Consider the following 23,087-nt stretch of genomic DNA (forward strand, 5'->3'; position numbering starts at 1 on the left):
AGTGGTTGATGATGTTATAGCCCGGCCCTGAGCTTGAAATTAAATGCACCAGCGGGCTTCCAGCTTAGTAAGAAGGGATTGTCGGGCTGCCGTCATGCACCCTGTCCGCATGCCTCTATACACAAAAGCCACCGCTACCTACCTACAACTGCTTCCAGGGTCGAGCCGTGCAATGGAAAAAGGTTGGTTAGCCGCATCGATCGGCAGCGGCACCCTTGTGAAGATGAAAGTCCTCCCTTCTAGCGCCTAAGCGCACCCACGGCGTATCTTTTCTGTGTCCGTATCTCTCTGGGCCACCGTAAGTGCTCGTCTCAGCTGGCGAAAAAGGCCAGGTAACGTATGACGCAGTGCACTTGATTTACCAGGCCATTCCCGTATTCTATCCCTGAAAACTGTTCACTTTGAAGGAGAATAGGTTTCAATTAGACGGCCCCTCACCGTCAGGATCGATGATGATGAAATGCCTCGAAACAACGACTGAAAAGGCCCGCTTTGGGTCGGTCGATAGATGGCCACGAGCTGGGCCTTAAATACTGTCTGTCTTTGAATGGCAGAGCCATTTCACTTGTATCCTTCTCTACTTTCCTCCTCCCCCCGTATCAACAATCACCCCTCACCACCGGATTATGTCTTCGACCATGGTAAATCTCGCTTCACGGGCGGGGAACGAAGCCCTCAGCGTTAACCCCACTGTTGCCGACATCGACATCACGACAGCGGCATCCGACTTTCTCTGGATGATCTTTTGCGTCATGGCCGCCACGACCTTGGGAGTGGCATTCTGGGCCGGATTCACCGTCCCCCGTGGCAACCGCACCTTCCACAATCTCACCGTCATGATCACTGCCACGGCCTCGATCGCCTACTTCTGCATGGCTTCGGACCTCGGTGGGACGCCAATCCCAGTCGAGTTCAGAGCCGGCGATCTGCGCAGCGCTACCGGCGGCACACCCACCCGTTCCATTTGGTACGCCCGCTACATTGACTGGACCATCACCACGCCCCTCCTTCTCCTAGAGCTGCTTCTGGTCACGGGACTGCCCCTGAGCGACATTGTCATCACCATCTTTGCCGACCTCGTCATGATCATCACTGGTCTCATTGGCAGTCTCGTTTCCTCGACGTACAAGTGGGGTCTCTTCACCATCGGCTGCTTCGCCATGTTCTACGTCTTCTACATGCTCTACGGACCCGCCCGAGCCTCTTCTAAGCAGCTGGGATCCGAGCTTTCCCGCACATACCTCATTGGAGCCAGCATCCTCAGTTTCCTTTGGTTCCTCTACCCCATTTGCTGGGGCCTCGCGGATGGCTCCAACACGATCAGCCCCACGGGCGAGATGGTCTTTTACGGTGTTCTTGATCTCCTCGCCAAGCCCGTCTTTGCCATCATCCACCTCGTTTCGCTCCGCGGCATTGATTACTCTGCTCTCCAGCTCTCGTCTGGGAAGTATTCCGAGTTCGCCCATTCCAGCTCCCTTGAAAAGGGCGGCGCAGCAGCTGCTGGCACCGGCGCTGCCAATCACCGTCTCTCGGAAGCCACCGTGGCCCACCACCCCACGACGACGGAAAAGAACGGCGAAACGGCTCGCGCCGCTCCCGAGACTCACAACGATCAGACCACCCTCGACGGCCACTAAATTCTTTTACAGTCAAGTCTGCTCTTCTCTCTCTCCTCTCCCATCCCGTTCCCACCCTTCCCCTTGCTCGATCTAGGTCACCTCTCCGAGTATTCACCACCCACTATATCATATACCTCCTATTCTCGCTGCGAAATGGCAGTCAAATCCACTCTGGCCTTGTCTTTCTTCTCAATCTTGATCAAAGATCCTTTCCGAGCTCTCAAGTAGGATGGATGCTCAGAATGGAAAGCACACATAGCGGGAACAGGTTATAGAGCAGACGCCGTCCAGCCACTTGGAAAGTGCCAATGTATTTTGCGATTACTTAGGTTTTAGGCGTCGACAAAAGCTTTGACATTCTCGAGCCAGGAGCAGTACTCTGTAGGAAGAAGAAAACGGAATAAGTCAGCGACATGTGCGACGGGCTTCTCTAGGACATGTCATCGATGCTCACCTCTCTGCTCCTTGTATTCGGCAAAGTTGGGGATGAAGAGAGCCAGGTCCGTGGCGATACCCCTCTCCTCCAAGAATGATTCGAATTGTGCTTGGACGGCCTCATCGAGCGTCTCAAACTGTGTAAAGGAGTCAGACAACGGGTACACTCGTGGAACCTGTAGAGTGAAAACGGCTCAAACATACCTGAGGACCAATGTAGAGGCCTCTTCGCGCCCAATCAGCTTCGGCCGTCAGCTCGGTGGCCAGCTTGGGGTCCTTATAGAAGCTGATGTTCTCAATGTTGAAGTCGCCGTCAACGGCCTGAGCATCGATGGTCAACGCGCCTTGGTTGGGCTGCGTGTTCGAGTCAGCTACTGAGCAATTAGGAGAAGACGAAAGGGAGCATTCGCACCTTTGAAATGGTAATGGCACATCGGACAGGGAAGCTAGGTGTGTCCTCGTCCTCCTTTCCCTCTGCATCGGCATCATCCATGTCGCTCTGCACGTCTGCGGTGTCAATGTCGCCGATGGAGAAGAGGACGCGAATGTGCTCGTTTCCAAAGTCCCTCGTCAGCGCAATCTCGTCGCTGCCCGCCACATCCTCAATCTTCCAGACGCCAGCCTGCCTGAATTCGGCCAGAAACGCAGGCTCGGATCCGCCAGACTCGCGCTGAATCTGGGCAGCCGTCTCCTGCTCGTACGAAATCTCCTGGGCGAGGCGCGACGAGAGCTCCTGGTCGTGCTCACCGGCACCCAGAACGGGGCGGGTTGTCGAGAGGAGGCGGGCCTGCTGAGCGAGGTGCCTCACCGGCGTGGCCACAAGCGAGCGAGGAGCGATGCGGCTGCTCGAGGTGGCAGCCACCCTAACGGAGCGCGCCAGCGAATTCCTGAACGCGGACATGATCTCGTACTATCAAAAATTGGTCGCTGCTGCTTTCTTCGTGGTGAATCGGTGGAGGAAACGCACTTCACTTTGCAAAGACGGCGATGAGCAAAAAAAAAAAAGGGCGCGCGACACGTGGTCTCGGGAAGGCCTTCTTTCCGTTCACGGTTTCGCGTGAGATCTTCTTAAAAGAGGTGTGAACTTCCAGAGACGCCAACGAGACGCCGTGCCAGCATCTCATCAGATGTTGAGCGCAAGGACCTAGTACAACGGCTCAGTACAAACGAAACGTCTCTGAAGACACAGCAACGATGCCATGGCGATACGAAAACGGTCTCCGAACCATGATACTGTCACGATCGTCGCAGTACGAAGAGTGGGCGATGCGAACTCCCTCGTCAATCAAGGCAGAGGGATACAAGCACTGGGAGGTCATTTCTGGACAGTGGCAACGTCCTGATCCCACAGAGATAGACCAAGTGAGTGACGAGGTTGCCAAGTGGGAACTCTGCGACGCCGAAGCTTCCAAGATGATCAACGCAAGGATCTCCGCCAACTTACGACCCATCATCGACGAACTCGAGACGTCCAAGGAACGCTGGGACAAGCTCAAAGAACATCTCTGCAGGCCAATGACGGCTTCAAGGATCTCTGCCATTGAGAGAGACTTCTTAAAACTACGACAGACGTCCACAGCGTCGAAATTCCTAGTGAAATTTTTCACCACAAGAGCACAACTCGCCCGTCTAGGCTGTCAAATATCTGCGTTTATGCAGTTCCATATCCTCATCGAAGGCCTCAGCTCCGATTACAGATTCTACAAGCCAGTGTGGGAGCTTGAATTCAACAAGGAAATGAAAGCTATCGACATCAAGGACAAAGCGGGACAGGACAAGGTGGTCGAGCAGCCTTTTTACATGATGATAGCTACCGCGAACAGCCGCGAGTGCGACGAACGTCAACGCTTGCAGCAACAGGGTCGGCGTCGCCACCCAAAGCCTACCGCAGACAAAGCTCTCTCTTCCCAGCATGACAATAAGCAAGGCAAAGATGTAATCAAATGCACCTACTGCAAGAAGCGCGGCCACCTCTACAAGGATTGCAGGAAACGCCTCCAAGTCAGCAACAAAGCTCCGCACCACATTCACAAACAACCCGCGCAGAAAAATGATGAGTCTGACGACATACCAAAGGCCTATGTAGCGTTCAAGGATGACCTTGTGGCCGGCGTTAACGGCTGGATTGCTGTCACTGCTGCCACACGTCACATGTCGAGTTTCAAAGGCGATTTCATCGAACTGCAAGACGCGAGAGGCCCCGTTGATCTTGGCGGCGGAAGGTGGCTGCCTATCCACGGGAAGGGGACGGTTCGTATGATCTCGCGCAGCGACGGACGCGTCTTCCACCTCGTCAATGTTCTCTACGTCCCCGGCCTCAAATTCCGCCTCCTCTCTGTCCAATGCTGCCAGGAGCAAGGACGTGACGTCAAGATCAGCATGGACTTGTACGAAATTACCATCACATTTGGCGCTCGATCGCTTCACTGCCCTGTCACTAGCGGACTCTACGTTCTGGATGCCGATATAGCCTCGCCACAGGAACACACGTTGATCACCACGAAACCGGTACACTGCGCCCTGCAAACATGGGATCGTCGCACGGAACACGCGGCCACCGACACCGTGCGACGAACGCAAAAACATGTCATCGGCCTGAAGCCCGATGACGTCAATGACATCCAGAACGAGACTCAGAACAAAGAACCAGCTTCGCTATGCGCAGCATGCCTGCAGGCAGGAGGCATGCCCTCAGACCCTTTCCCGTTATCTTCATCCTCTACAGACACGACAGCGCCGCTTCAACTTGTCCACACCAAGCTGGCGGGCCCCTTCGCCAAAACGCCAGATGGAAACCGCTTCATCTTGTTGTTTATCGACGATTACACCGGCTGGACCGATATCACGCCCATCTCCAAAAAGAGCGATGCCGCCACAGCCTTCCGACGATACAAGGCACAGGCTGAACGGCTACACGAACGCAAAATACTGACTCTTCGGTCTGACGGGGGCACTGAGTACCTCGGTGAGTTCCAACAACTCCTCGTTGCTGCAGGCATTCGTCACGAACGATCGGTGCCCGACAAGCCGCAACAGAACGGCGTCGCAGAACGCCTCAATCGAACGATCCTTGAGTCAACACGAGTCTTCCTCATAGACGCCAACGCTCCGGATGAGCTTTGGGCGGAGGCAGCCGTCACCGCGACGTGGACACACAATCGGACGGTGCGGCGCAGGCGTCCTACTACGCCTTACGAAGCATGGTTCGGAACTCGTCCCGACGTCTCCCCTCTTCGCAGGTTCGGATGCGTCGCCTGGGCCAAGATCAACACGCCGATCAGCGAGCTCGACGACCGCGCAAGACGCCTCATGTTCGTCGGCTTAACCGAGGGCGTCAAGGGCTGGCGGCTCCTCACCGCAGATCGCAAGGCCGTCTATGCACGGGACGTCATCTTCGATGAGGACGTCAACTTCCACGGCACAAACAGCGTCTCCATCTAGCCTTGGCGAATAACTCAGGTGTTGTGGACAGGGCGCAACGAATTGCGTAACGAACCGCGCAACGAACAGCGCAACGATCCGCGCAACTAACAGCTGTCCGACGCCGAGACCCATCGCCTCGACGATCCCCCAATCGACTCGCCCAACGACGACGAGGCTGAAGAGCCGACTGACGCTGCGGATCCGCTCCACAGGAGCGGACGCATCACGCGTCCCCCGCCAACATTGAGCGAACACGTCGCCCTTGCTGTGCAGGCTTCTGAAAACGAAACGTCATACAGCGACGGCCTCACCGATCCGCAGAGCGTCAACGAGGCAAGGCACCGCAGCGATTGGCCGCGGTGGCAGGAAGCCATGCGCGCAGAGCTCAAGAATCACTCCCTGAACGGAACCTGGGAAGTGATACAAGGCAACGATTGCGCCAAAGGACGCTCAATCACTGCTGAGTGGGTCCTCCATATCAAGCGAGACAGCGAGGGACGAATCTGCAAGTACAAGACTAGCCTTGTCGCTCGCGGCTTTCAGCAACGAGAAGGCATCGATTATGACGAGGACCTTTTCGCCTGTGGTTCGCTCAGGAAGCCTGCGCGTCGTTATAGCTGTTGCTACAGCTAAAGGATGGTCTATGCGACACGTGGATGTCGTCGCAACGCTCCTCAACGGTCCCATCGATCGAAAGACCCTTCTCATGCGGCTTCCACCCGGTCCCGACGCTAATCGCGACGAACAACAGACGATCTGTCGCCTAAAGAAAGGGATCTACGGGCTGAAACAACCGGGGCGCATCTGGTACACACATCTTGATGCTGCGTTGCGACGATACGACTTCAACCCTTGCAGTGCCGACATGAACATCTACACGAGATGCTCCCACAGCGGAACTACAATCATCTGCGTCTACGTCGACGATCTGCTCATCGTCGGATCGAATGATGATGACGTCAACCAGGTGGAAGCGAAACTAACGGCACGATTCCGCATGACATCCGAGGAGGGCGTCAATTTCTTCCTGGGAATGCGAGTAACGAGGACAGACGCCTCTACAACCCGACAGGACTTTCTCACCAGTAGTTCGCTCAGAAGTCTGCACGTCGTCATTGCCATCGCTACAGCTAAAGGGTGATTCATGCGACAGATGGACGTCGTTGCAGCCTTCCTCAACGGCTCCATCGATCGAGTCACTCCTTCCTGTGCTGCGGCAACTCCGTTACACACTCTCTGTCCTCTCATGGCTACGACATCCCTTGATCGCTCTGCAGTAACGCAAGACACGCAGGGACAGGCCACATTCAACGTCCGACAGGTTATGAGCCCAAGGACCAATACAACGAATCTACGTTCAACGTCTAACAGGTTATGAGCCCAAGGACCAATAAAACGAATCTACGTTCAACGTCCAACAGGTTATGAGCCCAAGGACCGATACAACGAATCTGTACATCGTCACTAACGTCAAGAATCGACGTCAAGAGAGAAGACACCATGCAAGAGCGAAACGAATACGGTATTCGGCCCCTGGTGCTGGCACGATCGGAGCAATACGACGAGTGGTCGATGCGCGCGCCTGGCAATCAAGGCAAAAGATTTCGAGCACTGGGACATCGTCACAGGACTCTGGCCATGCCCCATCATCACTGAGAAAGGCCAAGCAGATGATGATATCACCAAATGGCGAATATGCGACGACACAGCTTCCGCAACCATCTGCTCAACGATCTCCTATGAGTACCTCCGCGCCATTGACAAACCCGAGACCTCCAGAGAACTCTGGGACATACTTAAGAAGCTCCTCGGCTCCATGTTAGCTAAGCTACAATGGTCGCCGGCATCGAGACTAGTAACAGAGCGCCGCAGCACGATGATAAACCACCTCCAAAAAATAACGAGTCCGACGGCTTATCAGAGGCCTTTATAGCGCTTGCACTGCCCTCGTAGCCGGCGTCGACGGCTAGACCGTTGGCAGCGGCGCCACACCCCATATGTCAAATTTTATCAAAGGCGATTTCCTCGACCTGCACCCTCCTCATCAACAAAATTAATATCCTCGACGCCGATCAAGCTATGCGATAGGAACACGCGGGGCGCTCTAATTACCACCAGACCGTTTCACTGCGCATTACAGACTTGGCATTGTCGCATGGGGCACGCTGCCCCTCGACACGCTGCGACAACGAAGCGACTCGTCATCGGCCTAGAGCCCGATGAAGACCAAGACATTTCAATTCAACGAAAGTGATATCGCGCGAAACAATGTCCTTTCAAAGAACCATGGTGCGACTCTTGTAGGTACTACGCCATCCCTACACAGCCTCAAACGGCGACAATTACTGCCGAGAAGTGTTGACCATGCTTCAGTAATCATCACTTCTTCCTCTGCTGCCGCAATACAATGCTTCTCTTTCCCTACTCCTACACAATCCTTTTTCGTCCTGCCAACCATGCGAGACACGCACGAGACACCGTGCCAGCATCTCATCAATGTATGATTTGGTACAAGATTGCCAAGCAATGCATTCTGCAGAGGGACATGATAGTAGGACATGACTTTTCCGGAGGAGGGGGCCGCTTACTGGTATGGATAGGAAGAAGGGAATGCAGAGGGAAAGCCTGGCCCACCGCCTTGATTGTTCTGCTGATTATACTGTCCTGGATAGGAAGAATTTGGCGTCGCCGCACCTCCTGGTCCCGAGGGCATGGCAAAGCCGCCCACAGTAGGTGTGAAATTGCTGTTGCTGGGGTACTGGTCTGCCATGGCATAGGGCGGCGGTGCGCTGCCAATGTCCGGGCCTCCGGGATAAGAAGACTGACCGTGAATGCCAGGTCCACCTGGGTAGGAGGACTGCTGTCCAATTCCTGGTCCGCCAGGGTACGTGGATTGACCAGTGGCACCCATACCTCCGGCAAACGGAGCCTGGGGCCCACCAGGGTACGATGACTGCGCTTGCCCCGGATACGAGCTCTGGCTAGCAAAGTTTGAGGGAGCTTCCCCTGGATAAGTCGAGGCAGAGGGTGCCTGGCCGGGATATGTTGATAGGTTCGCCTGGCCATACGGTGCCGATGGGAGCGACGAAGGAACTGGAGGAAAAGCTGCGCCCGCAGGATGAATAGGAAGCGCCTCGTCGCGTACAAATGGCGGCTTCTGGGGTGGTGCCACTCCTGCCCGAAGTGCCTCGTCGCGCTGCTGTTGCCACCTCTGTGCTTCAAAGGCCTCAAAATGCTGCTGGTGCTTCTGCTGTTGAGCGCCTCGCGCGGCCAGCTTGAGATTCGAGTGTTTTCCCCCCTCATCTGACGCGTCAAAGCTGCTGTCGATGCCTCCCAAGAGCACCTTGAGCGCATGGAGGTCGTCGGTCAGCTCGATGCCCGTGGCGCGCCTGACCTGGACAGCCTCCTTGCGCCTGTCTGACGTCACATCGACCAGACCACCGATGTGCGGGTCGGCATCGATGAAATCGAGCCAACTCTGGGCATCGTCGTCATTGCCTACGGCGGCGATGGAGAGGCTGAGCGCATCCTCTCCGTACGGCGTGGCGGCCAGCTGGGCCTTTGCATCGGCGACGACGCGCGACATGCGATTGTTGTGCTCAGTGGGCCCCGTGGGTCTGCCATCGGTGATGACAATGACGAGGGCGGGCTTGTGCAGTTGACCATGCTTAGCCTTGTTCAGAACATTAGCCTGGATCAGCCGTTGGAGCGAGTCGCCCAGCGGGGTTGCGTTTCCTTGCCACTTGCATGCCGAAACGAGATTCTTTGCCTCGTCAGCCGTGTGGATCCTCTCCGGTGCGTGCTTTTGGCCGTTCATCCAGAGCACCTCCATGCCGTCGCGGTCAAAGCGACCGGCGGCATCGGCGGCTCGCTTGAGAATCGAAAGGAGCGTGTCCCGCCGGAGATGACCCTCGCTGCGCATCGACGCCGAGTCGTCCAAGAGGAAGGAAACATCAAAGAGGGCCAGCTTGACCTGCAGAATATCGCGCAATCAGCTTCTCAAATTCTATGCCAGTCTGGGTATGGACGCCCTACGCACCAGGTCCTGACCAAGCGAGGGTGGAAGCTGCCAGGATTCGCACACTTCTGCCAGTGCACCGCTCGCCGCGATCTGCTGGGCAATGGCTCTGATGCGGTCGAAGTTGTAGAAGGCGTACAGGTTCTGATCGACAACGCAGGCGCTGAGTAGGTCCGCAATGTGGTTGGCGTCTCGCAATGAAGCCCACCAGACATCGCCGGTCGGTGTACCAGCTGAGTGGGCGATTTGGGGGTGATGCTGTTGCTGCTGTTGTTGTAGTTGTTGTTGGTGATGGTGGTGATAGTAAGCTGCGCCACCAGCCGCTGCCACTCCGCCGGCGGCTGCTCCAGCTATGGCCCATGGGGCCGCATGATGACCGGTTGGCTGCCAGTGGTACTGCTGCCCATGCTGCAGCTTCTCTTTCTCCTTCTTCTTGCTGAGTTTGTACAGCGCATATGACGTGATGCCCACCGCCAGCCCAGCAAGGAGCAGCTTCCGGTTGAACGTCATGGTGATGATGACGGGAGACCGGGTGACCGGTGATTCAGGAACGAAGACATAGCAGCACAGCCCATGTGCATTATTTTTTGCACTCTAGCCCCGCGCTTATCCGACTTAGGCTAAATGGGTACTCTTCAAACGAAACAGGCCTGAGTGCTCATCTTCACGATATTCACCTCTCCATAGTGTAATTGAAGTGAGGGTACCTCAACGAGCACACAGGGGCTGGGTGCCTGGAACTTCATCGGCGCGATGCGTTGAATATTGGTATTATTGGAGAATTGTAGCGAGGTCTGACGACCATGCGGGTGGGCGTCTTTGAGATCGCTTGCATCTGGGCTGAAGTCGATTCGAAAATTTATAAGATCAATGAATTGTAGTCCACTGCCCTCGGCCTTGGTTCGGTTTCTTCACTTCTCCTTCCTCTTGTCCTTGACTCGTCTCGCCGACTGAGTGCTGTGCGCCGTCGAGAGCTCCCTCTCCCTCTCTTTCCCCTCTTCCCTCACGCCACAGGGCAGGTCCCACAAGTACGTACCGTACCACGAAAGCAGCAGGTCTCGCTTCCACAGCAGGCAAGCCATTTGGCAGCTACATGTCTCTGTATCCGCTTCCCCTCACACCACCGTCGCTGGACGACTCGAGGCGCAGAAGGGCGCCTAGCTGCCTAGTGCTAGGGGCAGCCTACCAGAAGAGGGTCGAGCGTACCCACGAAAAGTTCGTCGTGCCAGATAAGCCCCAGAGGAGCAGGGAGCTGGCGCCCGAAAAGATAGCACCGGCCACTTTCAGATTTCGTGGGTTGCATTTCGAAGAGGTTGAGCATTACGACCAGTCAGCCACCGTCGTCATCGAGGGACTCGGCAAAATAAGCCCTGGCAACAACCCATGGTACGCACAGGGAGCGACGACGACAGCCAGCCCGAGTCTTGCCTCGTCTGCTTCGACCCTCGTGAATGCTGAGGAATGCGATCACGACCACGAAAAGCTGCCCCGTCACGCCAAAGGCTTTTACAGCCCTACTCCGAGCGCCAGCGGGACGGCCGCCATTGCCAGCAACAAGAACAGAGAGGAATGCGTCACACCCCACCGTCACGCCCGCAGCGCGTCGATGCCAATCCTACCAGCAAGAGCAGAAGGGAACGACGATGAAGACGACGATGACACACCCTTGGCTGTTATTCTGAAGAGAAACAGGTCGTGCGAGACTCTCATGTTCCCCTCGATCCAACGTCCGCCGAAATGCGTGAGCGGCGTCAAGAGCGATCTCGTCGGCCGCCTGGGAAGGCGTCAGTCAGGCTAGCTCCACTTTCTTCCGAGCGAGGGCTCGTGGGTCGTGAAGTCACCCAGTCAAATGCATGTGAAATGAAATCCAAATTTCCTCTTGCGTTCGTCCTTCGTGCAAAGGAAAGAGGAGCAAAGACCTCGATCTCCTGCTGTATCGCACGAATTGACCGACCGCGAGGTCAGGTTTTCCCACAAGCACTCTACTATTTCGTAATTTTATAAATTGAACCTTTTTCTCATTCCTCTGGAAGATATTCAAAATCAAGGTCACACCGCGCGGTAAGCCAGGACACGGCGTCTTTTTCCTGAGCCTGGCCCGTCCTTGGGAGTACGTGTTGCTGGGCATTGTTCTTTTCCGTGTCGAGAAAATACGAAAGCGAATTAATTTCGAGCGTCACAAGACGACAGGGCATAGACTACTGTAGAGGAGGAAGCAGGGAGAGAAGAGGAAGAGGCAGGTGCAGACCAATTTAAAATGGATTATCGACGCGCCTCGGCTCCGAGGGGCAGCCGGCGCCGAACCTCCGCAAGGAGCGAGGACGGGCTTTTGGACCATGCGGTCGTTGGCATGGGCTCCCCGAAGAGAGGGAAAGAACAGGCGACCTGGCCATAGTGGCGAGAAGACCGAGCCCATTGTCCATATTACATTTATGCCTCCTACTCTTTGGACTTTCGTCACCAATTTCATCGCCAGCCAGTGAGGAAGAGGACGGGAAAGCAGGCTTGCACAGAGAGGCGAGACCGAGCGACAGCTAGATTGTCTTATTTTCTTTTTCGGGTCGACCTGGTTTTTAAGTTCGTCCCTAGTCGCACTTGCACATGGTCCCTTTGCATTAATCGCTGAGGTCGTTCCCAGGCCCCTCCCTCCAAACATTGAAGGGACCAACACCAGCTTCGACTTCCACTCGACCGCCTCTTCTGTGCTTCTAACGTCAGCGGCAAGAGGGCCGACCGATTCTCGCTCCTGTCCGCACCTCGGCGCAGAAGAGGCAGAAGCGCTGGCCCGTCCACGTCACGTCGGAGGTCGAAAAATTAAAATTGCTAGTCAGTAGAAGGAGGAAAAGCGTGCGTCGTCGTGCGCCACTGTCTTCGCTGGGCCCGCTCTAGTCCTCGTCCTCTTCTCCTTGTCTCTCTCTCTCTCTCCGCATTCAATGGCGACCTCGGCAACGACGACGACGACGACGACGAGATAGCGATCCCCGTCGATACCCGCTTTTGATGTTTAAAAAGGGCCCGCATTGTTGACGTCACCTAAGAGGAGCGCGAGAGGCGAGGCGGTGTTCGACGAGGTTCTTTCGTCGCTTTATCGTCCCGCCCGCCGCAAGAGGAGGGCTTGGGAGGTGGTAGAGGAGGAGAAGAAGAAGAAGAAGAAGAAGAAGGAAAGGAAAGTGGCGGCGGCATGAGCGATTCCAACGATGTCCTCAGCTGGAGGCGTGTTCGTCCCTCTGAGAACAAGCAGACTCAGAGTCCTGCGTTGGCGTCGGGGTCAATAGGAGCAGCAGCGGCAGCAACACCACTACCACCAACAACTGCAGCAACAACTGCAGCAGCATCAGCAGGGCTAGCGGCTATCGAAAGCTGGCGCAACCATGGCAGAGCGACAACGACGACGACGGCGGCGGCGGCGGCGGCGCCAGCGGCCGTGGCCGCGCCGCATGGAAGACTGCCGCGGCCGCCGGCTGCTGCCTTTGGGCCCGCCACGCCGTTGAATCCGCTCAACACGACGCAGGCTCGTGAGACGACGAGCAAGCCCCTGCCACACCCTGCCACCTACGCCGGCACCGACAATTGGGCCCTCACACCCAGCGGCTCCCTCCCCAGCCTGCCGGGCACACCAAACAAAGCGCATTTAGCGCTGGGTATGTGGCAGCACCCCAATCTCCCCGGCGAGTCACCTTCGTCGGCGTCAGGCGCAGCAGCAAAGATGCACATGTCGGCTCAGGGCGCATCATCTACGTCTTCGCCGAGGTTAGGACCAGGGGCAGGGGCGCTACCAGGCCAAGGCCAGGGCCAGAACAGAGGCACAGCATCGCCCTCGAGGCTCGGCGGCACTTCCAGCTGGCTCCCTCCGTCCTCGACTCCTTCACGAGGTCACATCTCGCCAAAGCGGTCCAACCTGTCGCTCAGCGGTGGAGTAGGAGCAGGATCAGGCGCAGCAGCAGCAGGGGGGCAGCAGCAGCAGCAGCAACAGCAGCAACAGCAACAGCGCAGCCCGAGACTTTCTCCAGCCCCGGCAAGGAGGTCCATGGCCGACGCGGCGCCCTCGAGCATCGCATCGCTCCTTTCCACCACCCCTTCTTCCTCCTCCCACCTCCAGCAGCCGGCACCCCAGCCCCCTGCTCCCACGCTCCAGCACCGCGACTCGATGAATTCGGTCGCCTCGTCTTCCCATCCGCTCTCCCACTCGAGGCGCAGCTCCCAGGTCTTTCAGAACTCACCCGCCAGCTCCGTCGTCTCGTCCGTCCAGACGGGTGTCTCGCGCCCCTACCGCCCGCCCCAGCTGCGTGGAAGGGACAGCATCCACAGCCTCAAGCCTCGCATGACGCACTACGACCGTGTTCGCACCCCCAGCCTGCGAGGCCAGAGCCGCAGCCCAGACCCGACCTCCTCGGCCTTTCGAGCGTCGATTTCATCGAGCCGGGGCACCAGCCGCGCTCCCTCCGAGGTCTACTTCTCGCCCGCCGTGTCCGACGCCCTCTTCTCCCCTCCCAGTCAGCTGCTCGACGACGGCCGGTCACCCCCTTCGACGAGACCACGGGGCACCTCTCGACTGAGCTCCTTTAGCGGCATCGGGCCTGACGAGATTGTCGTGCCAGAGCAGAATGAGGATGAGGACGAGGAAGAGGGCGGGGGTGAGCAGCAGCAGCACCAGCAGCAGCACCAGCAACAGCAACAGCAACAGCAAATCCAGACATCGCATCCACAGCCACGACGCAGCTTCGACACAAACTCCCTCATGGCCAAGCTGGCTCATGCCCGTCTCAACGATGCCGCCGCTTCGAATGCATCGACCGACGAGCGAGAGAGAGACGACGACGACGTTGATCTCTCGGCAGAAGACATGATGCAGCCCTCGCTCACCGACTCTTTCTACATGAGCCGCAATGGCAGTCTGGCCAGCCACGGTCCCGTCGTCGACATCTTTGAGATAGGCGACCGCCTGGGGCCTGGAATGACGCACGATGGCCATCGCATCACCATTGCTGCCACCAGCGAGGGCTTCCAGTCGCAGGAGGGAGACCATTCAGGGAGCCAGCTGCAGGTCGTGCGAAAGCTGGGCGAAGGCAGCTACGCAGTCGTCTATCTTGTCCGCGAAATCAGCCCACAGGAGGCACAGCAGCTCGACCGCGAGGAGGAGGAGTCCAGGGAGGATGCCAGGCCAATCGCACGGCCGTCTGCCGAGGAGTCCTTTACCGCCGCTGACCAGACCTTTGCCGCCGATCAGACGCTGGCTGCCGACCAGACCTTTGTCCCCGACGAGGCTGCTCTTGGCACGACGCTCAAGGCTGACGGTGCCGGCCGTCTTGCGCAAGCAGGCCTGAGCGTAGACACCTCATTGGACTCTGCGTCGCCTTCGTCGTCCTCGCAGAGGTACTTTGCTCTGAAGTGCCTCTGCAAGCGCGACCTCTCTCCAGAGATGCTCGAGGTGCAACGATTGGAGGTAGGTGCTAAAGGCGAGCTTTCTTGGATAGCGAGGCGCTGACCACGTTGACTTCTGCTAGGCGACGATCCATCAATCCATCCCCGCCCATCCGTACATTGTCACCCTCTACCGTACCTACGAAACACCCGAGTGGCTCTTCCTCGTCCTCGAGTATTGCCCGGGGCAGGACCTCTACTTTTGGCTGGAGCAGGCGCACGATGGGTCCAACCTCGCTGGCCAGCGGAACAATAATGGCGACGACAGCGATGAGGCACCAACGGCCTTGGACGCCACACCTCCTTCACCCTCGATCCTGGCCTCGACGGCGGGCAGGTCGCTCTTGAGTCGACGGAGATTACGTCTCGTTAGTCGCATGTTTCGGCAGATGTGCGACGCCGTGCAATTTTGTCACGATCGCGGTATTTCCCACCGCGATATCAAGCCAGAGAACTTCATCGTCGAAGACCGTCGGCTTGACGATACCGACGAGGACAACGAGAGCGCTATCGAGGACGACGACAGGGGTCGCCCGGTCGCCGACGGCCAGATTGTCGTCAAGCTAACCGACTTTGGCCTCGCCGTCGCGCAGGAAGAATGCATCGACTTCGATTGCGGCTCAAAGCCCTACATGGCCTTTGAGTGCCGCAACAACGTGGCACAGCACTACGATCCTCGCCAGGCCGACGTCTGGTCCCTGGGCGTGGTCCTGCTCAACCTCATCTTCCACCGCAGCCCGTTCTCGGAACCCAATCCGGACCGCTGCGACAGCTTCCGATCCTATTGCATCGACCCCGTCGCATTCTTGACGGTTGCCTTTGATGGCCTCACGCAGCAGGCCGCCGAGTTTCTGGCAGTGCATGTCTTTTGCGACGTGACATCCCCGAAAGCATCCTCGGGCGAAGAAGACGAAGCTGGGCCCCTACGGACGAGGATCTCAGCGAGAGAATTTGGCGAGTGGGCCAGGGACCTTCCACGCCACTTGGGCCTGGAGAGGGGCCGCGAGGCCCACACGGTCAGTCGCGGAGCCGACATGAGTTTCACGTCGGCCATGGAGCACTCGAGAAGCCTGTCGTCTTCGCGCGCCCCGTCGCTGTTGGCGTCACCGAATACCGCCGGTCGAAGCCTTTCGATTCCCGAGGAGGACATGGCGAGCTGGGATCGCTGGCCGACGCTCTTCCCAGAGTACTCCATGTCGATGGCGACCAGTAGCGAATTGGGTTCGCTTCGAGGCTCGCCTGCGGCCAGACGCACGCCAGACACAAAGACGCCCTCGCATACCTCGTCGCCTGGGCAATTGGCACCGTTGGACGCCGTTCCGCCTAGCGAAACGCGCAAGCCCACAAAGCTGGCCGAGACTGTGCCCGGTGCCATTGCCGAGGAGTCTGAGTCGAGCAGAGATAGCGCAGCGGCCACGAATCAATCCTCGACGGACAGCGGCGCGGGCGCAAATGGTGAGCTTCCAGAGGCTGTAGAGGAGGTTGACGAGGAAGAAACCGAAGAGCAAGCGCACGCTCGCGAGAACGGGTCGGCGTTGACGAGTGCCATGCGAGAAGAAGAGGCAGACGTTTCCGATGCGATGCAGCCCCCACGCTCGGCTACGACCTCGACGCACTCCAAGCGGCGGAAACGAGGCGCTCGAAAGGGCCGCACGGCAGCAAAGCAGGAGTCCAAGCAGGAGCTCAAGCGATCTCGGTCTGTAGAGAATCTGCACTTGGGCGTGGAGCAGGAGCAGAGGCCGAGCAGCAACCCGAATCCGCGCGACGTCGTCTTGGCTGAACTCGCCGCTGCGTCTCAGTCTCTGGCGAGGGAGATGAGCAAGGCAATGAAGAGTGGCGGTACAGCGACGTCGACTCAGCCTTCGCCCATGCATGGCTCCTTTGCGACTAGACGACCACAGGGCTTGACGGTGAAGACACCGTCGCCGGACGAGCATGGTACGAGTGGCGATTTGGCCACCTTGTCGCTTCCCCCGGACACGCCAGGGGCGGCCAGCGTTGGACGAGGCAGCGTGACCAGCAGAGCGAGCACGCAGTACACCAACTACAGCTGGAACGACCATCGGACTGCTCGGACGCCGTCGATGTTATCGGTCAGCACGCGCAACACTGACAACTCCGATGGGTCCAAGTGGGATTCGGCAGCCAGCCGGAGAGAGCGAATGCTGGCAGCGGCTGCTGCTTCCATGCCACAAAGCGGTCCTGGCTCTGGCTCTGGCTCTGGCCCGGGCTCTGCTGCCCCTCCTTCGTCCGCTCGTCCGACGCTCGAGGACTCGGGACGAACGACTGTGGGCTCGCAGAGCTGGTGGCGCGAGAGAAACCAATCGCAGGCCTCTGTCTCGAGCATCGACACTTTTTCCTCATTTGCTTCCGACGCTGCCAGCGTCTTCTCTACGGCGTCTGCCCCAGCGGCGTTGGCAGCAAAGAGGCCACACCAGCAATCAGCATCCCCTCCGCAGACATCTGTACCTGCTGTCCCGCCAATGCCCGCTCCGTTTGCTCCTTCGTCTTCCTCGAACTCAGACAAATCAGCGCCCAGAAGGCCCACGAGAGGCCTGCTTGGCGTCGCTACGGGTCTCGATACGATCTCGGAGCAGCGGACGAGTGGCAAGGCGCCTTCGTCATCGTCTTCCTCGAATATCGCCCATGGTCCCAGCAAGGAGCAGCTGGATGCCAGCTACCTTGCAGAAATCTTTGGTGGCAACCCAAAGGCACAGCAAGAAAGAAGGCACCAGCGCCGCCAGCAAGACGCCATGCGCGCCGCCGCAGCACTTGCCCGTCAGCAGCAGCACCAGCAAAGTGGCCCTGCAGCGCCCTCGTCCTCTTCTTCGTCTCTAGTCTCTTCAGGCTCCTCGCTGTCGAGGTCGAACATTTCAGTCATGAGGCCAGGGAGCGGCGGCGGAGGGAGCGGCAGCAGCAATATCAACGGCAGCTCCTCTTCGATTGCCTCTGGTCAGCAGACTGCGCAAGTGGCGCCGCCGGTGCCTGGTTCCAGCAGCAGCAACCTTGGCGGCACCACGGCGCAAGGATCACCCTCGCACTCGCAGGACTCCGATGCGTCAGCCTCGACGAACCCGCGCAAGAAGATGCTTGGCAAGTTCCTCATGGGCGTCAAGAACTACAACAAGGGCGTCAAGGTGGCAGCCCCTCCCGACGAGAGGGAAGAGGTCCTGGCTTCTCCGACGGACGTGGTGGAATCGGACAAGCCGCGCAACCCCCTCTCCCAGCAGCACTACCGCCATAGTACGAGGGATCGCTAACTTATACTCTCCTTTACCAACTTGCAAATGCTTACACACGTATACACAACCCCACCCCAACCCACCCTTCTCTTGTCTCATTATCGTTGGCAAACCACTTAATCGTAAATTGGAAAAATGAACATCTGTCTCACGACGAATGGTGGTCGAGACTTTCTTTTCCATTGAAGGGGTTATCTACATCAAGAGAAGCGGAATGCCTCGGGGTATAAACGAGAGAGAGAGAAGGAGCGCCCCGATGGCCTAGAACCAACGCTGAAGTACAGAGGGGAGTCTCAGGTGTCGATCCTCATTCGCCTTTTCGTCCTCGGATGCTTCCAACGCATCGTCTCTGGACGGTAATGAAGCGAAGCGGACATGGGCCCCCTCGTCTCGGCACATGTTGTCTTTTCCTTCCTGCCCCTGTGCCTCAGATGGTGGTCCGCATGGCGGTCTTCTCGCGTTGAGGATGGCATTGAGGAACGCCAGCTCGTCGGGCGCAATCTGGTCTTCCGTATCGGCTTCTTCGCGGTGGCTCCCATTGCCGCTTTCGCCGGACAAAGAGTCGAGTGAAAAGAGGGACGAAGAAGAGCAAGAAGGTGAAGGGAAGGGAGTAGAAGAGAACGGGGACGATGTCGAGGCCACAGGTGTTGAGTTTTGGTGACGAGAGCGGCTGAGTCGCCGAGTCACCCGGTCAAGGCGCCGTAATTTCCATTTTCGTCGTCCACGGCTCTCAAAGTGTACCTCCAGGTAACCCAGCTCCCATAGCGGCGGAGGGGCATGCAGGCAGCGATTCGTGAGGATAGAGGGCGAGAGGGGCACTTGGAGCGGCAAGATCTTTACTTGATAAGAAGACTCTGCGTCCATTGTGCGAGCTTCGACAAAGATTTGTCGTTCTTTTCAGAGTTTTCGGAGCCTCAGCTTGATGATGTTGCAGGTGTCAAAGGAGATGGTGAAGAGGACCGTGATTGCGGGTGCCGCTGAAGCCTAGTCTTCCGACGACGGCGTCCTCCCTTATATATTCTGCTCGCGAACATGAAGCGCAAGCTTGCTCATGACAGCAAGTGTGGCGTGCGCGCGCTTCCATCTACTGCGTTTCACGGCCGCCAAAATGCAGGCTGTCTAATCGTGAAACGCCGACGCATCGCCACAGTGCAAAGTAGGGACGACATTCCGGCGCGCGTACAGAGGAGAGCCTATTCGCAAATTTGCTCTAGCGCTTCCGAAATGTGCTTGACGCACAAATTAAGGCGTTTATCTGGTGCGCGTTTCGCTCGACAGCATTCAAAACGGCGATTCGACAAACCATTGATCCAGCGCCGCATGGAGCCATTTGCCAGCAACCTCCCTCGACTCGCACACCTGAGCGAGTCATAGCTGAGGAATCAATCGTGTATTTGTCGTTCAAGAAAGCTAAGTCTACAACTAATTGTCACTTTGACATATTCTGGGGCGGATGAAGAGAATTTGACTGATGTGATACAATGCGGTTGCGGCCGTCCGTGGACGGCCGAGGTGGGTTTCGGGGTGGAATAATGCGGAGGTGTTGCCAAGAGTCCTGACTCCTCATGATTGGGAAATGTTCAGAGGCTGAAGAGGAAGCGCAAGTCCATGACGCTAAGACGTCCCATAGCTGAGTCATCTTTACCGATGGCAGCCTCGATCATCGCGCTCTTCTTGTTCTGAAGCTCGATGATTCTCGTTTCGATCGAGTTCTCAATGACCATACGCTTAACGATAATAGGCCTGTGTTGGCCCAGGCGGTGAATGCGGTCCATGGCCTGCACCTCGACCGACGGATTCCACCAGGGGTCCATCAGGTAAACACGAGATGCTTCGGTCAGGTTCAGTGCGACGCCGCCTGCCTTGAGCGAGACGAGGAAGACGGTGACGCCGACGTTGTTCATAAAGTGCTCGATGGTCTTGTTGCGCGCCTCTGGGGTCATGTGGCCCTCGAGACGGCAGACCTGGAAGCCGGCGCGGTGCAGACGAAATGCGATGAGGTCGAGAAAGTTGACGAATTGGGAGAAGACCAAGCTCTTGATTGTCTTGTCCTCAGAACGCAGCTGCGTGAGCTCCTCCACGAGAGCCTCGATCTTGCTACTGCTGCGCCACTTGTCCATGTCGATACGCGAGATGATGCCCCCACGCGCACCGTGATTATTCAGTCCTTGGACTGGTGGCTCGAGTGCCTCACCCTCCAGGTCAATGGTCAGCGTAGCGTGGCAGTAAGGGCATTCGGGCACCGTCTCGCCTTCGCCTACAAGCCCGTCGCCCATCCACTGACGAACGCATTCGCGGCAGAAAATGTGGCGGCACTTTGACATGATGGCATCCTCGGCCTCGTCTTGGCAAATTCGACAGACGTGAACGCTGTTGGCAGCGTTGCTGGCTTCCTCCCCGAAGACGCTCTTCATGCCCGTCTTGGACTTGAAGACGAGGTCGGGGTGGCATGCACACTGACGCATCCTCGTCAAGAGCGTAAAGACGTTGGAGTAGTTGTTGAGAACGGTGCCTTGATCGATATAGGTGGTGAATTTGCGGGCGGTATCGCGGTACAAGGACTCGTAGAGCTCCTCTTCCTCTTCGTTGAATAGATCGCGACGAACCTCAATGGTCCTCGGAGGCAAGCCCATGTCGTCTGCACGTTCGAGCTTGGTCCTGCGTAGCATCATGCGGTCAAGGAGCAGACGAAGGCGGGCAAACGCATCTCTGCCCTCGCCAGTCGTTGTGCCCTGATTCTGAATGGGCTTGAGGATTTCGTTGTTCCAGAGGCAGACGTGATGCATGGGCGTGTGGCCGCACTTGTCGCAGTTGCGTCGGTCGCTAAACTGCCAGTGGAGAGACTTGCAAGGACAGCGCTTGCAAAAGTAAAAGCTGTACGGGTCGCCGCCGAGGAAGCGAATCATACTGTAAAGCTCTCCGACACGGTTTTGCAGTGGCGTGCCGGAAAGACACCACCGATTGGTGCTCTTGAGCTCGAATGCGCTTTTTGCTGTGTTTGTCGCTCGTTCCTTGATATTGTGGGCTTCGTCAAGGACGACACGGTGCCACTTGACGGCGTGTAGGGGGCTCTTGGTCTTGGTGATGAGGCCCTTTTTGCGAGAGCCTGATACTTGCTTCCTGAACGCACTTTCCATCGTACCATAGCTAGTCAACACCACATCGGCCTTGGACAGGATCTGCACGTCCGACGATCGGTCGCTCCCGTGCCAAACAATGACCTTGAAGCCTTGCGTATACTTTTCGATTTCGTTGCGCCACTGGAGGATGGCCACCGTAGGCGCCACGACGAGGTTGGGTTTCTTTCGATCGGAAAGGAACAGGCTGATGATCTGGATAGTCTTGCCCATACCCATCTCGTCTGCCAGGACGCCTCCCTTCCAGAGTGATTTCTCCTGCTTGATGAGCCAGTTGAGTCCTTCGCGCTGGAAGGGGAGCAGCTTAATGTTTAATCCATCTGGCTGGTTGGCCATCTCCGGTTTCTGGCTCGGCGTCGCGGCGAGGTCTGTCCAGATCTTTTTGAGCTCCGGATGATGTTGAACCAGAGCCTCGTAGTTCTTTTCATACTGAGAACGCTTCTTTGCGCGCCTCTTGCCCGTCCTCTTCGCCCTGGCTTCAGCCCTTGCCTCCCTCTGCTCTCGCTTTAGGCGCTTAGCGCGCTGCTTTGCAGTTTCGTATGCGGCATTGACGTCGGCTCCAGCAGTTGGTCCAGCGGTGGCAGCAAGCGGCATGTCGGCGCTTTCGCCTTCGCTATCGCTAAGCTCAGAGTCCTCTTCCTCTTCTTCTTCCTCCTCCTCCTCATCGCTCGGCTCCGGTATCGTAGCCGCCTTCCTTGCACGAGCCCTAGGCTTTGCATTCGCGCGGTTGCGCTTGCGGGACGATCCATAGTCTTCATCGGAAAAGTCGCTGTCGTCCCAGCCCACGTCGTCAGGCTCCTTGAACTCGCCGCCGTCAGAGCTTTCCTCGTCACTGGGTGGAATCGAGTCGGCCTTGCGTTTGGGAACCGGTCGTACGGCGCGCTTGCCCGCAGCCCGCTGCATCACTGGCTTTTCATCCTCTGTCTCTTCGTCGTCGACGAAGCCGCCGCCCCCAGCAGCTGCACGACTGGCACCAAGGACGGCTTTCAGCTCATCGTCGCTGTCGAAGCAATAATCCGCTACAGATATCGTAGGTTGTTCCTCCTTTTCCTTTTCTTTGCCCTTCTTTCCGAGACCAAGCGACTTGATTAGGCTGTCGTCGATGTCCGAGAGGTCGTCATCATCGTCTTCTTCTTCTGTATCCTGCTTCCTCGTAATGTCCTGTTGCTTGCTTGACGAGGCAATTCTCTTGTTCGGACGCTGAACTTCCTCCTCCCTCTCTTCCTTCTTGACACCGGTCCTGCTGACACGCTTGCGCTTGCTAGTGGCAGCTCTGTCTTTGCCCTTTTTGGCCAATCTAGTCGGTTCTCTCTCGATCACAACCTGAACATTCCCTTCCAATTCGGGCGACAGCTCATAGATCTGTCCAATTGTCCGGGTCTACTCAGCATATTGGGGCGTTAAAAAAAGAACAGCAGAAACGCACCTTTTTCTCATCGCCATCGGCTGTCTCGACGGACGTTGCAGGCGTGTTGGTGCCCGACGTCCTCACCGAATGCGCGGCGCTGTTGCTCTTAGCGGGCGACGGCGTGTCGGCAATGACGATTGGCTCGTCGGCATTGTTGAACTTGCTACTCGCCGTCGAGCGACGTCCAAAACGACGCAGCGATGCCATGTTCACTCTTCTCTCTTCTCTCTCACACGACTTCTTCGTGTGCGGGGAGAGACCGGCTGGTAGTGAGCGGCTCAGCACAAGTTGCTGCAGTGCCCTGCATCTTCCTGCAGTGGCAATTTTTTTTCTCCCTTATTTTTTCTGAATCGCTCGCTTTTGCTCGCGTGGTATCTTAGATAA

General features: G+C 57.4%; 8 protein-coding genes across 8 annotated transcripts; 4 read left to right on the forward strand and 4 right to left on the reverse strand.

Annotated features, from left to right (window-relative positions):
- Nucleotides 1-600: 600 nt before the first annotated feature.
- On the forward strand, nt 601-1,660 carry FA10DRAFT_290025 (family A G protein-coupled receptor-like protein). The gene has a single exon (XM_025524331.1). It carries the CDS (start codon nt 627-629, stop codon nt 1,635-1,637), a length of 1,011 nt encoding a protein of 336 aa, XP_025380095.1. The 5' UTR covers nt 601-626; the 3' UTR covers nt 1,638-1,660.
- A 297-nt stretch (nt 1,661-1,957) lies between these two features.
- On the reverse strand, nt 1,958-2,844 carry FA10DRAFT_215968 (mitochondrial glyco protein; the record flags this gene model as incomplete). Its single annotated transcript, XM_025518497.1, has 4 exons — nt 1,958-1,998; nt 2,074-2,191; nt 2,259-2,408; nt 2,467-2,844. Coding segments are annotated over 4 exons (687 nt in total), but the record flags the coding sequence as incomplete, so codon positions are not given.
- A 943-nt stretch (nt 2,845-3,787) lies between these two features.
- On the reverse strand, nt 3,788-4,853 carry FA10DRAFT_263636 (hypothetical protein; the record flags this gene model as incomplete). Its single annotated transcript, XM_025520299.1, has 2 exons — nt 4,126-4,853; nt 3,788-4,027 (listed from the first exon to the last, which is right to left on the reverse strand). A coding segment is annotated over exon 1 (508 nt), but the record flags the coding sequence as incomplete, so codon positions are not given.
- Nucleotides 4,854-7,985: 3,132 nt separating this feature from the next.
- Nucleotides 7,986-10,035, reverse strand: FA10DRAFT_263637 (hypothetical protein). The gene is made up of 2 exons (XM_025520300.1): nt 9,517-10,035; nt 7,986-9,450 (listed from the first exon to the last, which is right to left on the reverse strand). The coding sequence occupies exons 1-2, from the start codon at nt 10,003-10,005 to the stop codon at nt 8,062-8,064; spliced, it is 1,878 nt and encodes a 625-aa protein (XP_025380098.1). The 5' UTR covers nt 10,006-10,035; the 3' UTR covers nt 7,986-8,061.
- Nucleotides 10,036-10,304: 269 nt separating this feature from the next.
- On the forward strand, nt 10,305-11,474 carry FA10DRAFT_263638 (hypothetical protein). Its single transcript, XM_025520301.1, has one exon. It carries the CDS (start codon nt 10,589-10,591, stop codon nt 11,291-11,293), a length of 705 nt encoding a protein of 234 aa, XP_025380099.1. The 5' UTR covers nt 10,305-10,588; the 3' UTR covers nt 11,294-11,474.
- A 1,459-nt stretch (nt 11,475-12,933) lies between these two features.
- On the forward strand, nt 12,934-18,314 carry FA10DRAFT_236157 (hypothetical protein). Its single transcript, XM_025519064.1, has 2 exons — nt 12,934-14,938; nt 15,000-18,314. The coding sequence occupies exons 1-2, from the start codon at nt 13,139-13,141 to the stop codon at nt 18,174-18,176; spliced, it is 4,977 nt and encodes a 1,658-aa protein (XP_025380100.1). The 5' UTR covers nt 12,934-13,138; the 3' UTR covers nt 18,177-18,314.
- A 140-nt stretch (nt 18,315-18,454) lies between these two features.
- Nucleotides 18,455-19,214, forward strand: FA10DRAFT_263640 (hypothetical protein). Its single transcript, XM_025520302.1, has one exon. The coding sequence runs from the start codon at nt 18,534-18,536 to the stop codon at nt 18,726-18,728; it is 195 nt and encodes a 64-aa protein (XP_025380101.1). The 5' UTR covers nt 18,455-18,533; the 3' UTR covers nt 18,729-19,214.
- Nucleotides 19,215-19,536: 322 nt separating this feature from the next.
- Nucleotides 19,537-22,991, reverse strand: FA10DRAFT_236159 (hypothetical protein). The gene is made up of 2 exons (XM_025519065.1): nt 22,722-22,991; nt 19,537-22,657 (listed from the first exon to the last, which is right to left on the reverse strand). Exons 1-2 carry the CDS (start codon nt 22,908-22,910, stop codon nt 19,739-19,741), a joined length of 3,108 nt encoding a protein of 1,035 aa, XP_025380102.1. The 5' UTR covers nt 22,911-22,991; the 3' UTR covers nt 19,537-19,738.
- Between the last annotated feature and the right edge of the window lie 96 nt (nt 22,992-23,087).

This window comes from Acaromyces ingoldii (genome assembly GCF_003144295.1).
Source record: "Acaromyces ingoldii strain MCA 4198 unplaced genomic scaffold FA10scaffold_1, whole genome shotgun sequence".
NCBI lineage: Eukaryota > Fungi > Basidiomycota > Exobasidiomycetes > Exobasidiales > Cryptobasidiaceae > Acaromyces > Acaromyces ingoldii.

Bases quoted from the DNA above. Each gene is read 5' to 3' on its own strand.
- FA10DRAFT_263640 (XM_025520302.1), top strand. From the start codon at position 18,534: ATGGGCCCCCTCGTCTCGGCACATGTTGTCTTTTCCTTCCTGCCCCTG.
- FA10DRAFT_263638 (XM_025520301.1), top strand. From the start codon at position 10,589: ATGTCTCTGTATCCGCTTCCCCTCACACCACCGTCGCTGGACGACTCG.
- FA10DRAFT_290025 (XM_025524331.1), top strand. From the start codon at position 627: ATGTCTTCGACCATGGTAAATCTCGCTTCACGGGCGGGGAACGAAGCC.
- FA10DRAFT_263637 (XM_025520300.1), bottom strand. From the start codon at position 10,005: ATGACGTTCAACCGGAAGCTGCTCCTTGCTGGGCTGGCGGTGGGCATC. The intron at 9,451-9,516 runs GTGCGTAGGGCG...GATATTCTGCAG, and splicing joins CCTCGCTTGGTCAGGACCTG to GTCAAGCTGGCCCTCTTTGA.
- FA10DRAFT_236159 (XM_025519065.1), bottom strand. From the start codon at position 22,910: ATGGCATCGCTGCGTCGTTTTGGACGTCGCTCGACGGCGAGTAGCAAG. The intron at 22,658-22,721 runs GTGCGTTTCTGC...ACAATTGGACAG, and splicing joins CCGATGGCGATGAGAAAAAG to ATCTATGAGCTGTCGCCCGA.
- FA10DRAFT_236157 (XM_025519064.1), top strand. From the start codon at position 13,139: ATGTGGCAGCACCCCAATCTCCCCGGCGAGTCACCTTCGTCGGCGTCA. The intron at 14,939-14,999 runs GTAGGTGCTAAA...GACTTCTGCTAG, and splicing joins TCGAGGTGCAACGATTGGAG to GCGACGATCCATCAATCCAT.